Source organism: Artemia sp. Qi Xiang Cuo, chromosome 12 (genome assembly GCF_049724085.1).
Source record: "Artemia sp. Qi Xiang Cuo chromosome 12, ASM4972408v1, whole genome shotgun sequence".
Classification (NCBI taxonomy): Eukaryota; Metazoa; Arthropoda; class Branchiopoda; order Anostraca; family Artemiidae; genus Artemia; species Artemia sp. Qi Xiang Cuo.
The window spans coordinates 12,752,748-12,770,535 of record NC_142805.1 but is presented as its reverse complement, the minus strand read 5'-3'; the positions used below and the strand labels follow the sequence as shown (position 1 = coordinate 12,770,535).

At 36.1% G+C, this 17,788-nt stretch overlaps 1 protein-coding gene across 6 annotated transcripts in view; it reads right to left on the bottom strand.

Moving 5' to 3' along the window:
* LOC148945795 (myosin-IIIa-like) overlaps positions 1-17,788 on the bottom strand; it is a 244,434-nt gene that overhangs the window by 82,294 nt on the left and 144,352 nt on the right. For all 6 annotated transcript variants that reach the window (XM_089098132.1, XM_089098128.1, XM_089098127.1 and 3 more), the window contains one exon: positions 5,474-5,684. In XM_089098132.1, coding sequence (XP_088954258.1) covers positions 5,474-5,684 — 211 coding nt within the window. The remainder of the gene's footprint in view (positions 1-5,473; positions 5,685-17,788) is intronic.

Below are 17,788 nucleotides of genomic sequence, written 5' to 3'. Positions count from 1 at the left end.
GTGTGGGGAAATTTTCCATTAAGGGGGATTATTCGGGGGAAAATTTCCAGGGGAATTTTCCAAAGGGGGGAGGGGATTTTCCTTGGGGGAAATTTTCTACCGGAGGATTTTTCGCAGGGGGGAGGGGGGTAATTTCCAGCGGGGGGACTATTCGAGGGGGAGAATCGCCAGCTATCATCTGTTTCGAAGTCCCCACTGTGTTCCAGTGCCCTGCTGGGATTAGCAAAAAAACACATCAGGGATTTAAACCCTTTTTAAAAATTCCCAAATTGTGTTTTTGGGATTAGCTTTTACTCTTAGGATAAAAATAAATCGCGTTTATGACCATTCCTGAAACTACTTTGAATTTGAGCTAAACAATTTCTCATTAGTTTTTTTTTTCTAAACCCGTTATTTAATTTTAACTTACTAAGAGGACAGGGAGGTGGGTATTGAAGAGGGGGTTTCCCAACATCTGGTTAAAGTTTTTTTGTACCATGGAGATTTCAACAGCAGGCCTATACTTTTTTTTATTACAGGCTTCACGGCTCCATCACAAATGATGATTTGCCGCTAGTCCTGGTAGTTACCTCATTTTCTAACACTTATGTACTTTCTATACCTTCTCTTGAACGCGTCAAGGGAAGGATTTTCCGTGATTACCTCTGCTGGCAATCTATTCCATGTGGCAACCGATCGCCGGGAGAAACTCGTTTTCAGATATTCTTGGCGGGGAGTACCTGCTCAAGCTAGTCCTGACGAGCTGTAGTTCGGCAAGTTGGCGAGTTGACACTGTTTATAATTCCAAGCACATCCACTCCAGATATAACGCAAAATATCCCAGTTTTTGGTGCCATATGCTACTAAACGTTGTGAAAGAGTGTTTTTCTTTGTTTTTCAAGATGGAGAACTCAGAACCTCCTAACAAAGGCTTCTGATTATGCTGATCCTAATGGTACAGTTTTTATTTCGCTTGGCAACCGTGTTGAGGGATTTCAAGTCCTTTTTTAAACATCCGTAAACGTGTTTCTGCAATTCAATTTCGGTACTAAGATGAATCTATATAATAGCTTCTGCCGTTAAACTTTAATTTTTTCTCCTTTTCGTGTAGCATTGCTTGGAGTCTGTTTAATTTATTCAATTATTTTGATGTGTTTAACATTTTATTTTATTTATTTATTTTATTCAATAAAGGAGGGAGCCATAGGCTTGTCGCATAACGAACACAAAAAATAACAGCTCAAACAACAACACTGCAAAACACAAAAACGAAAAATAAAACAAAAAATATTCATCAGTAAAAAAACAACTATGCAACAACTATATTCCAAAAACTGTTTTTCATAGAACTCAGTTTCAACTAGAGCACTCTTAAATGATTGCACTGTTTGCATAGAAACTACGGTATCAGGTAAACTATTCCAAAGTTTTGTTGCACGGTTAACAACGCTACATTGACCTATTTTCTTGTGAACTTGTGGCTGAAATAGTTTATACGAGTTTTGTCGAGTGGCTGAGTAATGACTAAGTTTGAAGAAATCAGCCCAGTCAACATTTTTGACACCCTTCATAATACGGAATGTATTGATCAGGTCAATCCTATCTCGTCGAGACTCCAGAGAATGAAGTCCCAAACACTTCAGTCGACGCTGATATGGTAAATGGCTCAAATATGGCACAAACTTTTTCTTCTATTGATTTAGTGCTTAATTGAAATGAATGCTTAATTAGGCCTAGGAGCCTTTGGGGGATTAGAAGAATGTATTCATTGTGTGATTAATTAATTACGAATAAACCTTATCTTATCTATCTATCTAGTTATATTTCCTAAATCACATTTAAAGGCTGTATTCTTTTCGCCAGAAATTTACTCTAAAGACAAGTTTACAAATTTCGGTTACTACAGGTCTATGGTTCGCTCTTTACCAAGGATGGGATAGGATCCTTCAGAGTCATTGCTGGAGCATAGGGCGTCAAATCGACATTTCAGCTGCTGGGTCTTTTTTTACAGGGACAAATAGCAAGCTTGTCGCTCTTTACTAGGTTGCAAGTATTGCTGCAACCATGATCTTTCTTTGTTTTGTTGATCTTTTCAGTTTTAGGCCTTGTTGGATAAGTTTTTATTACTACTCATATTCATGTTAGGAGCTTCTCAATAACTTCTTTAACAGTTTTCTAGGGCCGAAACTAACAACACTTAAAAATGAAGCGTTCTAGGCCAAATAAAAGCAATATTGGAAGGATTCTTTTTTCTTTGGCTTGTTGGATCATAATCCATGGAAAATTCAGTTTATACATGAATTCTTACTTATTTAATCAACAGATGTTTCAACCTTCAATGATTTGAAGACAAGTCTTCAACTCGTTTCTAATCGGCGGATCATACAGATATTAATCTAATCATATCAGACCATACAGATATCTGTATCTATAAGATACAGATATAAATACAAATATAATGGAATTACATTTGTATATAATATAATATACCTACTATATAATATTATATATAATATAATATTATAAAAGACATACGCACCCGGAGGAGCGTTAAAAAAACAACTTTCGACAGTTTTAGCTACAAACATTTTTTTTTTCTTATTTCTGTAGACACCTATAAAGTGTTTTTGTCTATATACTATTTTTTCTACATCTAGAACTCAAAAATACTCAGGAACTAAATTTCTCTCAAAATAAAACACTCTTCCCTAACTTCTATAGACTCTTATATACTCATTTCTTTCCTTGTACTATTATTAAAGGACTAGAACTTTAAAATGTCTTGGAATTTAGTTTCCAAACCCCTCGATTTTCTATAGAATTTTATTGGTAGTAATAGCTGTTTTACATCGGTTAATAAGGCTTACCCACTAGGTTATATCAAGGTTGTGTTTAACCTGTTTCGGATTGGTGGATTATTTTTAGCAGGCTAATCAAAAGCCCTTTTACATACTCCAAAATGTACACTACTTAACACAGGTGGCAAAATCAGCATGATTCTACACTTTTGGCTCAAGCAAAGGCTCTTATAAAGTGAAAATTAAAGAGGTTGAGTGGTTGACAAAGAGTCGAAACTTGGGAAGTTATGCGTAGAGGGGAATGCTTATATGCAAAGTTCAGAAAAGTGGACTACTTTCTAAGTCTATAAATTTGTGAAGATGATACTGATAACAGCATAAATCTTTACTGAGCCATAATTTAGCTAAAATAAAACGACAAAATTAATCCAATTTATCAATTTTGAAAAAAACACTTACATAGTAATATTATAAAATAAAAAAACAAAAACAGAAAAGCTGACAATCCGATGGTGGACATGGCTAAGATAGCTACGTGCATTAGTTTTTTAAAATCCAATCTAACGAAGTTCATTTTTTTCTTAAATTTAAAAGCAAAAGCCCAAATTAAATTCCAACTTTGTCATTTTGCCAAAAACTTACTTACCTAAGGGTTAATATCAGAAGTCAAAATATTTCGCGATAGCACACTAAACAATTTTAGCCAATTTGCCAAATAATTTTAGCCGATTTGTCAATTTGCCAAGTATTTTTTGATCAAACACTAAATACATTTAGCTAATTTGCCAAATAATTTAAGCCGATTTGTCAATTTGCCAAATATTTTGCGATCTAACACTAAATAATGTAAGTCAGTTCCCCATTCTAAAAAAAAAGCTTGAAAATGATCGTGGGCAAACAAAGATTAGGATATTAGAAGCTACTGTGATGACAGTGGTCAAATATGGCTCTGAAGCATGGACGCTCCGAAAAGCGGATGAAAATTTGCTATATGTCTGCCAGAGAAATTGATTAAGGTTTGTTCTGGGTACAAGGCTGACTGACCGTATTTCAAACAATAGGTTGTATGAAAAATGTGGTTCAATACCGCTCTTTAGGGCTATAATGAAAGAAAGGTTGAGGTGGCTAGGGCACGTTGTGCGGTTGAAGGATGACAGATTGTCGAAGATTGTTCTTTTTGGCCAACCGTCTAGGGTTAAACGGCAAGCTGGGGTGGGAGGACGTCATAAAACAAGATTTAAAGGAAATGGGAACTTCGTGGGTGGGTGTAAAAAGGGAGGCTTTGAATAGATTGGGGTGGATGAGGAGCGTGTGTAGCCGTGTTGGCCTTAGGTGGGTTCGTGCTGCGGTGAGTTATTAGTAGTAGTAGTAGTAGTAATCTAATGAAGTCCATTTTTTTATTAAATTTAAAAGCAAAAGTAAAAATTAACTTTCAACATTGTAGTTTCGCGAAAAACTTATTTAAGCCTAAGGGTTAATATCAAAAGTCAAAAAAATTTGTGATAGAACAATAAATAATTTAAGCCAATTTGCCAAATAATTTAAACCGATAAGTCAATTTGCAAAATATTTTTCGATCGAACACTAAATAATTTAAGTCAATTCTCCATTCTAAATAGATGCTTGAAGACGTTCTTCGTGCTTGTGAATAGAAATTCGACCTTAATCAACGGCAAATTTCCTTTTTGACTTTTTCCTGTTGGTTTTTGAATGGACGAGGTATCAGTTATTCGAATCTTGGGTGAAGCTTTTAGTCAATTTACAGCAGTTTAATCAAGCTTTTAGTCAATTTACAGCTTTTTAGTCAGCTTTTAGTCAATTTAATCAAGCTTTTAGTCAATTTACAGCATTCATTTAGTCAATTTACAGCAGTTTAATCAAGCGTTTAGTCAATTTACAGCTTTTTAGTCAGCTTTTAGTCAATTTAATCAAGCTTTTAGTCAATTTACAGCATTCATTTAGTCAATTTACAGCAGTTTAATCAAGCTTTTAGTCAATTTACAGCTTTTTAGTCAGCTTTTAGTCAATTTAATCAAGCTTTTAGTCAATTTACAGCTTTTTAGTCAGCTTTTAGTCAATTTAATCAAGCTTTTAGTCAATTTACAGCATTCATTTAGTCAATTTACAGCAGTTTAATCAAGCTTTTAGTCAATTTACAGCTTTTTAGTCAGCTTTTAGTCAATTTAATCAAGCTTTTAGTCAATTTACAGCAGTCAATTACAGCATTCAGCATGGACTAGGTATCAGTTATTCGAATCTTGGGTGAAGCTTTTAGTCAATTTACAGCATTCATTATTGCAAAGTTCTTCAAAATGTTTTTGCCTATTTAAAAACGCTTTGAGACTTCATGACTCGTGACTAGACCACCCCAACGTCTGCATAAAAAAAACATATCGTTATCGTAAACATATCGTTGTCGTAAAAAAACATATCGTTAACTTAAAAAAACGTAAAAAAGCGTATCCAAGTATTGATACAAGATTTTATCGTCGACTTAAATACATACAGTGAAATAAAAACATTAAAAATGCTGAAGATGATTGATGACAGATGATGATTGGTACAATAAAACAAGGCCAGCACTGAACTTCATTTTTTAATTCTCCTGTGCCTGTTTTTATTGACTTAGTCAAATTAGCCTTTAAACTACTTACATTATAGGAGGGTTTGTTATTAAAAAGAAAGAAATGCCTTACTAAATAATTCTTCCCAATGCTAGATGCTTGTTGATTTGATGAACAATCCAGTCAAACAATCTACTGTATAGACCTTTTGCCATGGCATCCCTAGCACAGGTGGCTTCAGAAACTGTATTTTTTCTAGTAATGGTTTCACCTTTGGCCACAACACTGGTAGAGGTTAATGACTCAATCAAATCCTTAACTTCTACAGATAGAAGATTGGCAACTATAAAAAAAAATTATATTATTTTTTCGTTTATTAAAAATTATTGTATTATTGATTATTTGGCCACAAACACTGGCCACACCTTTGGCCACAACACTGGTAGAGGTTAATGACTCAGTCAAATCCTTAACTTCTTCAGATAGAAGATTGGCAACTATAAAAAAAAAATTATATTATTTTTTCGTTTATTAAAAATTATTGTATTATTGATTATTTGGCCACAAACACTGGCCACACCTTTGGCCACAACACTGGTAGAGGTTAATGACTCAGTCAAATCCTTAACTTCTACAGATAGAAGATTGGCAACTATAAAAAAAAAATTTATATTATTTTTTTGTTTATTAAAAATTATTGTATTATTGATATTAAAAATTATTGTATAAAATAAATATTAAAAATATTTATTAAAAATTTTGTTAATTAAACATTATTACAAATTTTTTTTTTATTTTTTTCTACTGGCATAGTTATCCAAAGTCGGACCTCAATACATTAACAGCAAAAATTTCAGATTCTATTCAATACTTCCAATCATTTTTACTTTTTGTATAATGTAATCTACAATCCAAAACACGTGTTGAATAGTACAGTTACTCTTTAAGGCCTTTTCTAGCGAACAAAATATTGGACAACAATTTTGATCAGCAATGGCAAGAACATATTTGTTTATCAATAATTGTTGATCGACAAAAATTTTCGCAAGAATACAAATTGTTATCATTGTTGGAAAGAAACGTCAAAATTTTCAAGATCAATTGAACTTTTTTTTTGCTATTTTCATTTGAGCTCGTGTTTTCTCCTGTTATTTTCACTATTTATAAACATTTCCACTGTTTGATCAAATTATAAATTTTTCCATAAAACACAACAAGATTTCCTCACTGCCCTTCGGAAGAAAATAGGGTAGTTGATTTAAAAGTAAATACCTTTTCATATCCTATTTTAGGCAAGAGATCAAATAAAAAATACGTACAAAACTTTTATGACACATTAAATGTTTTTCTCATCTAAATTGTAAAAACAAAAAAACAAATTCCTCATTATATCCATCCTTGAATTTTCCCGCATGGATTTGACCAACAAAATTAACAGAATGATTTCAATTGTAGGTTATTTTCATACACAATTTTGATCAACAAAACCATTGTTGGTCGCTAAAACAACTGATCAACAATGTCTCACCGGAACAGATTGTTCATCAACAATGTCACCAGAAAAGCCTTTAGTGTTAGCAAATCAGTGCAGCAGCCTGTCGTAAGAGACCATCAAAGCTATGACATGTTTCTCTTCCACCCCATCCTGTCTAGAGCTAACTCGTCATTCTCCCCCGTAAAGTTTCAGAGCCTGTAATCTTTTATAGAGCGCTCGATACAGCAGCTAAAGCTATTCTTAGCCATGATTGTACCTTTAATGAACCGCAAAGTGATTTTGTCACTCTCGGAAATTGTCCCTACGGTATCGGAGCTGAGATATCTTGGTATTATGATTGTACCTTTAATGAACCGCAAAATGATTCTATCACTCTCCGAAATTGTCCCTAAGGTATCGGAGCTGAGATATCTTGGTATTATGATTGCAGAAACGATCATTAAAACTAGACAAGCAACCGTTAAGCAAACAACTACCGCCATTAAATGTGCTTATGCGTTTGTATTGCCGAATCGCGGACGCTACTCCAGGAAATCTCTTGCCTCGATTTATCGTTCAGTGTGCAAGAATTCCTTACACGTCCTAGTCTAAGTTTACTGGATATGACTAGAGACTTTCGTACTTTTTCTGTTCCCGCAGAGTGTTTTCATTCCCGAGGTCGTCCGTCTGGAGGCCTGACAACTTTAGTTTCAACGAGTATTCAATCAAGTTTGTTTAGTTCTAGTAACACTTTTCTAGCAGCGAAGGTAGGGTCTTGCGTAGTGATAAATGTAATAATGGCCCATCATATTTTTGAAAACCCTTCACACTCCATTAAGTTTGACCAGGCCCAATTTATTGCTATTGTTCCACAATTCTTAAAGCAGAAAATCAGAGAAGCTCTGGGAATTTCTAAAAACAAACCAGCAATGAATAAAGACAATGGTGAGTTCCGCCTTAGCGAAATTTGGCAACCCATTACCCATAGATTGAAAACTCGCAAAAAACTCCATCCCATCCTATAGGCTCAACCTTTTTGAGATCTACTAGGATAGCGACCATCAATGCGTCAACCAAAACTCGGGCTATGTCACAACAATAATTCCACGTTCGGCTCATTATTAGTGTTTTTCAATGATTTTAGTTTTGTTTATCTAGTGATTTTATTTTCTGGCAAAATATTTGAATTTGAACCTGATGATGACAGACAAAGGTCCTGTCAAAATTATCGCTTAAAGAAAATCAATCACCTGGCATCCATAGCTTAGGTAAACTTATTATCATCTACCATTATTATGTAAAAGAGTCAGGTTGGCCGCAGAGAATATATTAGTGAAAAATGTGTATTTGCCCACTAATTATAAAATTGATGAATCGGAACGATTATTTGCACAAGCTTGTCAGAAATTACATGCATGTATTAGACAAGTTCAAAAACTTAATATCCTTATTGTTGTTGGGGACTTTACTTGTGATATTAGTTTTTCTGAATCAGCAGTATCACTTCGTGCTTCTATCCTCCGTGGTATTTTTTTTTCTGATTAGCTGACTGTGCAGCCAAAAACTAAAAATTTTACATATATTCACATTTCATCTCATACGTGAAATCTAGACCATGTGGTTACTTCGATTGATTTCCCAATTTCTCCGCTGCGTTTTCCGCTGCGAATAATTCGTCGATATTCACTCAGAGGTGGCATGAGGTTCCGGTTTGGCGTAAAATTGATAAAGAAAAGTTTCAAGATTCTTGTGATCTTGTTCTGTCAAAAATTCGCGTACCGTTTGACCTACTTATGAAATTCTCGCATCGTGATGAAAGAGATGCGCAGCTATGTCTTAATATTTATTACGCCGAACTCACCCATGCTCTTCTGTTTGCTGAATCTCAGGGAGTGCCCAAGTTTCGTGCCAGACAAAAAACTCAAGAAAAGGGATGGTCTTCTAACCCTTGGTTACAATTAGCATGCGACCGAGCTACCTTCTGGTACGGGATATGGAAAGAATGTGGTAGACCACACTCAAGAGTAGTTAAAGAGATTAGAGTTGCATCTAAGCGTAGGTTTGGGAAGGAGCTTGCTCGTCACCGTGTGCAGTTGAAATCTGAGGTTTGTGAAATAGTAATTAAAAGTCTTAATTTGTTATGGAAAATGTTTGATAAGAAAGAGTCAGCGGGTCCCGAGTCACATATCCCATCTTTAACATGGATAAACTATTACCTTGATGAGTTTTCAGCCCCAAAACAGGATCTTAACATTTCTGTTCAAGAAAAGCTTTCATCCCTCCTCTCATCAATTCCAGATACTGATTTCACAGTTACCCCATCACAGGTTGCGTCCGCGATCCGACGGTTGAAAAATAAGAAGTCGGCTGGCATTGACCGTGTATCCGCCCTTCACGTTAGCCATTGCAGCCCAACTTTCATGGGACACCTAACTCTTCTCTTTCAGATGATCTTCACCACTGGAGTCGTACCAACGGCATTCAGTACTGGGTCGCCTAGGCGAGTCCCGAAGAAAGGAAAAAGTACTTCGGAATGTGCTTCGTTCAGACCTATCACAGTAGCACCAACGCTTTACAAAATCTTCGAACTTTTGGTCATTGATGAAATCTAGTAAAAATGCTGGACTCCCCCTTCCCAGTTTGGGTTCCAGAGGGGTCTTGGTTGCGGCCACGCCATTTCTGCTTTCGTTTCAGTCTTGAATGACGCTGATGAATCAAAGGAGTCCATTGTTATAGGTTTAAGCATCGCCTGCCGTGCATAAGACTTACTCCTCAAGGATCAATTCATTTTGGATATGGAAAAGAGAGGTGTACACAAAGACATCCTACTACTTATTAAAGACATGTACGACCACCTACAGGCTTAACTCCTACTTCCTGGCCATGGTCGAGCCCTCACTGAATGTACACCAGACGTGATGCTGTCCTACCGAGGGAATCTTGTAGTCCCAGTAAAAAAGGGTGTTCGACAAGGATCAGTCACATCTCCTCGTACCTTTAATAATTGTATTATTGAACCACAGTCTACTATCGAGACAACATGCATAGCTCGTGGCATAGACGTTACAATGATAGCCTACGCCGATGAAAATCTGAACCCCAGCCTCACGGTCGCAAGTACAGAGACCACCATATCCACACTACAATCAAATTACAGTCGCATTGGCCTTGAATTTAACCCGCAGAAGTCGGATATTTTTCTGTTCAACTGGCGCCAAGAAGAGGTCTCGTCTCTAAGGCTGGGAGAACTGTCTGTAGCCCCTGTCTCGAAGATTATTTACCTTGGTTTACCAATTGGAAAGGATCTAAAAACTACCCGCTCCCTTCTTATTGATCATCTCTGTAAACGCCTGGCTTTTGCTTACAGTAGAGTAGTCTCATCTAAAATCCGTTTCAACCGTTCAATTCTGGCTCGACTTTATAACGCAGTATCCCTTCCCCATTTCCTGTATCTAAGCCCGTTTTGGAGAATTTTTCCTGAGCCAGAGAAAAGAAAGCTCAGATCCACGTTTTTTGAGTATGCGAAGTTCTGATTGCGGCTCCCGCCGTGGACAAGAAATTCGCACCTTGTTAAAAATTTTAATAGTGCGGACCCGACGGCAGCTATAATTGAACAAATTAAACGGTACAACGAGAAAGTTTCTTCCAAACCTTGGTACCGTTTGCTACGGCAGTGAATCGCTATCCATTTAATTTTATTTGCACATCTCTTGTCATATTTAGTCTTTTTACCATCTCTTGTCATATTTAGACTAGTTGATTGAGTCCGTTGATTTTGAATTAAAGTTATCAAGTATTTTTCTGTAGGTTAGGTTAGTTGAATTGAAGTTATCAATCATATTGCTTATGTTTATTCAATACTTGGGAGTTTAAAAAGTAAAATTTCTTACGTACCTGCAGTGTAGTGTATAATTGAGTTTTTTTTCTCGTCTTTGTAATTTGTTCGATTATGTGTAATTTGTTGGAATTGTTTTTTGTGTGTGTTTTTGCTTCTTTAGTGATACTCCGTCTTTTGTACCTTTTTTTGACGGGTAATAAATAAATAAAATAAAAAATATCTAATTACCAATTATCGGACCACCTTCCCATAGCAGCGTCTTTTAAACCATATTTAGCATATACACCAATGAACCAAGATACGCCCAAGCTATAAGTGGTTTGCAAAGGTGGACTGGTATAATATTCATTTGCTACTATATCAATAAGTTCTACATTTTATTTTGCAGAAAATTCACATCCCTTTCCAGCTTCTTCAGACAACTTGTCCTATTGATGAAACTGAGATAAAAATTTCTCTTGATTTTTATTGTGCTGGGATTTTCCACGCTCTGAGACGTGCCGAAAAAGCAACGGTTCCAACTCGAAAAAAAACGCATCGGCACTCAAGTCCCAGATTGGTCAAAAACACAAAACTCTCCGAAGCATGCTCCAGTGCGAAGCTTTAGTTTTCTATTTGGAAAGATAATGATCATAATAGTTCGGGTGTTTGAATGATATTCGGCTCTATACAAAAACGATTTTTGCAAGTGATCTAGCTCGTCACCGTGCCGGAATTGTTGATTCATATTCGCTTAGATTTTCTGCTTTGCCCAATTCCATTTAGAAATACCTTGCTTCCCAAAACACCACATCCTCAAATACTCCCAAAGCTTCTGATATCCCCCTATCTGAGTGGAAAACACATTTTTTCGAATGAGTTCGCCGCACCAGATCCAAATTTAGAACATAAATATGATCCGAACTTGATGAATTGCTGTTTTCCAATTCATCTACTCTAACACGTGCTCCACGAGATAACCTTTCTCTTCCCAGTAACCTGTTGAATGATCTGAACAGTTTTGTCGCTGTTTATAAGGGTACGCGTCAAGGTGCTATCCCTTCGCCTAACTTTTTAACAACGGTGTCCTGGATGCTCAATCCAAATGCATATTCTCATGCATTAAGGCAGCAATAACCGTGACACTGTTATGAGGATGGCGCCCTTAATCTAGGCAGGTCATTACAGTGTATCGAAGAAAACTTCAGCATACTCGAGAGTGAATATTCTAAACTGGGGTTGGAATTTAACTCTGAAAAATCTGAAATTCTTCTATTTAATTGGAGTAATTCGGGTCCTACTCCGTCAGTCCAATAGGGATGTTCTTTAGTAAAGCCAGTTGAATAACTTGTTTATCTTGGTCTACCACTTGGCCCATTCCTAAAGCGAACCCGTTTGCGGCTTATTTACCACCTTGAAAAAAATGAGGTGCGTCTTATGCTTCAGTTGTCCGAAATAAAAAATGTTTCAACCGAACGATCCTTGCTAAACTGTACAATTTAACAACACTACCACATTTTCTATACACAGCACCATTTTGGAAGATTTTCTTACAAAAAGATAAACGTAGACTCCGTTAAGTACATTTCAAATTTTCCAAATATTTACTTCATTTACCCCAGTGGACCTGAAATTCAGCATTAATCCGTAATTATAAAATGGCCGACCCAGCAATGGCTCTATCAAAACGTATTTCGAAACACAATCGCAACATCAGTTTTCATCCATGGTATCCAGTTCTTATACAGCATTTAAAATTGTATAAATGGAAAAGTGGTTTGGTGTTTTATAGATGTTCTATATTAATTGTTCTAATAGTTGTGATGTCACTTTTTTTTCTTTCACTTATTCTTTTTTTTGTCGTTTTCTCTATGTACTCCATCAATGTGTACTTTCATATTGTGTGACGGTTTAAAAATAAATAAATATAACTTTCCTCGCAGGTGCATCCCACATGCTGTCAGTGAGAGACACTGAAAACGTCAGAAAGTGCTACTATAAATATGCTAAATTTTTACTGTACATACCCAAGCTTTATAGGAATTCTCGCCTTGAAAAATATGGTCTTACAGACTTACCCAAACAATCGTCTAGCATTCAAAATAATTCAGTGCTAAAAGTTAAATGAGATAGACGACGTTTCTCAACTGCATTTATTTGAGTGTCGTATCTTTATCTTTTTGGATACTTGTTACAAACTGAACTGCAAATATTGCACTGACATGTTAATAAATTGAGACGGAGCTGTCAATCTGGACTTTTCAAAAAGAATGAAAAAGTTTTTGACACTTTGCAAGTGAAGGAAGAATCAGATTGAATGCTGTAGCGTTGCCTATAGTAAAGGCCATACGGCTCCAATGTTTTATTATTTATTTATTTCTTTTTTTTCCCAGAGGCACTTCATATGGAAGGGGTCGTCGTAAAAGCTTCAAAGTGAGGGTTCAGTCGACTGGAAATCGAGAGTTCTAGTGCCCTTTTTAATAGTCGAAAATGATTGGAGGACAACTAGCCCCCTCCCACGCCCATCATTCCCCCGAACACATCCAATCAAAATTTGAGATAGCCATTTTGTTCAGCGTAGTTGATTTCCAGATAGAAAACATATTTTTGAGGAGGATACTCCCCCACAACCCTCAGGGCAAGGGTTTTAAGTTATGCACCGGGGGCATATAAGGCTTTTATAGAAGGCGTTGTTGTAGAAACTCCAAAACATGCTCATTCGATTGAAAATTCAAGGGCTAGTGTCCTTTTTAATAGTCGAAAGTGATTGAAGTGTAACTAGCCCTTCCCCCCCCCCCACGCCCATCAATTTCCCAACCACATCCACTCAAAATCTTCAAATAGACAGTTTTTTCATCGTTGGTAATGTCCAAATAGAAAATATATTTTCGTCGTGAACACTTTATAAAGACCCTTAGTGAAGGGGTTTTAAGTTAGGACGTGGGTGCATAGAGTACTTTAGCGTGCTACGCGGTTGTCGAACTTCAAAACAGTATCAATCGCTACGAAACTCAAAGGAATAGTTCCAGTTGTAATAGGCTAAATGGATTGGAGTGCAACCAGCCCCCACCACATCCATCATTTCCCCACACATCCAATCAAAATTCTGAGATAGCCATTTTATTCAGCGTAGTTGATTTCCAGATTGAAAATATATTTTTGAGGAGGACACTCCCCCAGAACCTTCAGGGCAAGGTTTTTAAGATAGGCCCTGGGGTCAAATAAGGTTTTTAAAGAAGACGTTGTTGTAGAAACATTAAAAAATGACCATTTGATTGGAATTTCAAGGGCTAGCTACCTTTTGAATAGTTAAAAGTGATTGGAGGGCAACTCGCCCCCCCCCACGCCCATCATTCCCCCAAACACATCCAATCAAAATTTTGAGATAGCCATTTTGTACAGCGCAGTTCATTTTCACATAGAAAATATGTTTTTGAGGAGGACAATCCCCCACAACCCTCAGGGCAAGGGTTTTAAGTTATGCCCTGGGGGCATATAAAGGTTTTTAAAGAAGGCATTGTCATAGAAGATTCAAAAAGGGCTCATTCGATTGAAAATTCAAAGGGATAGTGCCCTTTTTAATAGTCAAAAGTGACTGGAGGGCAACTAGCAACCCCCCCCCTCCCTACGCCCATCATTCCCCCAAACATTTCCAATCAAAATTTTGAGATAACCATTTTTGTTCAGCGTAGTTGATTTCCAGATTGAATATATATTTTTGAGGAGGACACTCCCCCCAACCCTCCCTTTTTAATCGTCGAAAGTGACTGGAGGGCAACTAGCTCCCACACCGTCCCCCCACGCCCATCATTTCCCCAAACACATCCAATCACAATTTTGAGATAGCCATTTTGTTCAGCGTAGTTGATTTCCAGATAGAAAATATGTTTTTGAGGAGGACACTCCCCACAATGGAAATTAAAGGAAATTAAAGGGCTAGTGTACTTTTTAATAGCCGACAGGGTTTGGAGTGTAACTAGCCCTCCCCCCCCCCACGCCCATCATTTCCCCAAACACAGCCAATCAAAATTTTCAGATAGCCATTTTATTCAGCGTAGTTGATTTCCAGATAGATAATATATTTTTGAGGATGACACTCCCCAACAACCCTCAGGGCCAGGGTTCTAAGATATACCCTGGGGGTATATAGGGTTTTTGTAGGAGGCGTTGTCGTAAAAACATCAAAACAGGCTCATTCGATTGGAAATTAAAGGGCTAGTGCCCTTTTTAATAGTCTAAAGTGATTGGAGTAAAACCAGCCCCCACCACGCCCATCATTTCCCCACACATCCAATCAAAATTCTCAGATAGCCATTTTGTTCGGCATAGTTGATTTCCAGATAGAAAATATATTTTTGAGGAGGACACTCCCCCAGAACCTCAGGGCAAGGTTTTTAAGTTATGCCCTGGGGGCATATAAGGTTTTTATAGAAGGCGTTGTCGTAGAAACTTCAAAAAAGGCTCATTCGATTGGAAATTTCGAGGGCTAGTGCCCTTTGTAATATTCGAAAGTGATTTGAGGGCAACTAACCCCCCCCCCCCCATCACGCCCATCTTTTCCCCAAACACATCCAATCAAAATTTTAAGACAGCCATTTTATTAAACGTAGTTTTAAGTTCTGGAAATTCGGTCTTTGAGGATTACAGCTCCCCCAAAGCCCTCAGGGCAAGGGTTGTAATTTAAGGATTCTCCTAATCCTTCATATTATTTCTTATGGAAGGGATGCTCGTATAAACTTTAGAGAGGGCTCATTTGATTGAAAATTGAAAGTTCTTGTTGACTTTTTAAGAGTCAAAAGAGATTGAAGGACAAAAAGCCCCCCTCCCTCCTCCACGCCCTAAATGTATCAGATGAAATTTTTTAGATAGAAACTTTGTTAAGATCGTTCAAAGTTCTGATAGAAAAAAATTCAGGTGTCCACACATCCCATCAGGGCTCAGTGATAGGCGTTTTAAGTTATGCCCTGGGGCATAACTTATTAACGGGGGCTTATGACTTATGGGAAGGAGTTTTGTATGGGAAGAACACATAGGAAATCTATTATAATTATCCAATTATAAGGTTAAAATACATACTCTGTGATAGATGCAAAATTGCTTTGGCACACAAATTCTTATTAAGGTCAATTCCAAACAGTCGTGATCCCTTTGTGTCAGCAAGTGAAATGGTCTAAACCCCCTTATTGGAGCTAGTTTTTGAATCCATTCTTTGTTGTCAATCGCTGTCCACAAGTTATGCAAGCTGTCTATTGTTCATATATAAGGTTATTATCAAAGAGGTAATCGTATAGACTTTGAAAAAAACCTCATTCCATTTAAATTGACAGTTCTAGATCTGTTTTTTAAAGTCAGGAATAATCGGACAGTAAGCACCTCCCCCCCCCCATGCCATAAAAACTTGAAACTTTTGCAATCAAAAACGAACAAAAATTAATGTAAAAAAAAAACTTTTCGAAAAATTAGTTTTTCCAAGAAAAGTAAAAAATTAAAACAAATTTTAAAATTCTCATAAGGGTGCACGAAGCCCTTTTAAAATTAAAACACAAAAAAACCAGAAATTGCCCTTCAAGGATAAATGAAAACTAAGACGAGCAGAAGTTAAAAAAGAAATCATAGTGAAACCCCTACAAGCAGTAATATGAGTTGATAGATAGATATTAGATCGACTAATTCTTATATTTAACATTAAAATCAAGATTAAAATTAAAACCCAAATTTTCATATTAAATTTAAAATTGAATTAAAAACTAACAGAAATCAAATAAACGATCCATACGAAAAAACATACAATATATATTCGTGTAAATGAATAAATAAATCTTAAAACGAGTGAAGCTTAAATTGAATATGCAAATCAAGTTTGAATCGAATAAAAATAACTACAAACAAGAGTTTTGGTATCGTCTCACTGCAGAAGCCTAAAACCTACTGCGTCATTGGCGCTTTACTGAAAACGAATTATATTACAAATGTTTTCTTTTGTAGTTAATATTGAAAATAAATATTAAAATTACAGTAAAATTTTGAACTGATGAGCTTTTACCAATTAATATCATTATGCATCAAATATTCAGTTTAATTTATTATTTCTTTTCAAGATTGGTCAAGACAAATATAGTTTCACTACAAGCAAAATTTGGATACTGACTCCTTCTTTAACTGTAAAAACCTAAAGCCTTCTGCGTCATTGGTACTTCACTGAAAACGAATTACTCGTATATTACAAATTTATTATTTTCCAGTTTTTACAGCATTGAAAATAAAATAAAAATTACAGTGAAAAAAAAATCTTGAACTGATAAATCTTTCAACAATTAATATCATTATATATCAAATATTCAATTTGATTTTGTTTATACTTTCCAAGACTGTTCAAGACTCATACAGTTTTGCCATTTTTTTTAGCTCTGCCATTTTTTGTAACTAATCGTGTTAGTTTGTTATGAAAACATTCTATGGCTTCTAGGCATTTCTATTTGAGCGATAAACTGCACCTCAAACTTATTGGAACATGCATTTTCTTGCATAAAACACCATAATATAATAAGATGTCAAGTTTCGAGTGTTTCAACACTCGCGAGTAAGCGCCATTGGTATTTTTTAATCCGCATGGTCAATTTAGGGGGTGGAGGGTAGGGTAATTCTCGTAGCAGCCCCATTCCGTCGTGGTATGGTTCACATTTTCAACACCTGGCGTCCGGACTATCATATAATCTACCAAGCATACAACTATCCCAAATCAGTATCAATAAATAAATTAAACCCAAAACGAACAAATATTAAAATAAATATTGGAGTCAAACTCAAAACGACCATAAATTAATATGATTAGGGTTAAGAGCCCCTATGCTTTCTAAAAGCCAGAATATAATTTGTACTTTACTGAAAAAAAAATTCAAACGAGTGTACTGAAACAAATTGGGCATTGCCAATTTAATATACATATGCTGATATTTATTCCCTAAAATCTTAATTAATTTTTGATTTCTTAAAGTTACAAAAGTGAAAATATTTCAAGGAATTGTTTTCAGTAAAGCACCAATGATGCAGTAGGTTTTAGGCTTCTGCAGTGAGACGATACTCAAACTCTTGTTTGTAGTTATTTTTATTCGATTCAAACTTGATTTCCATATTCAATTTAAGTTTCGATTTATTT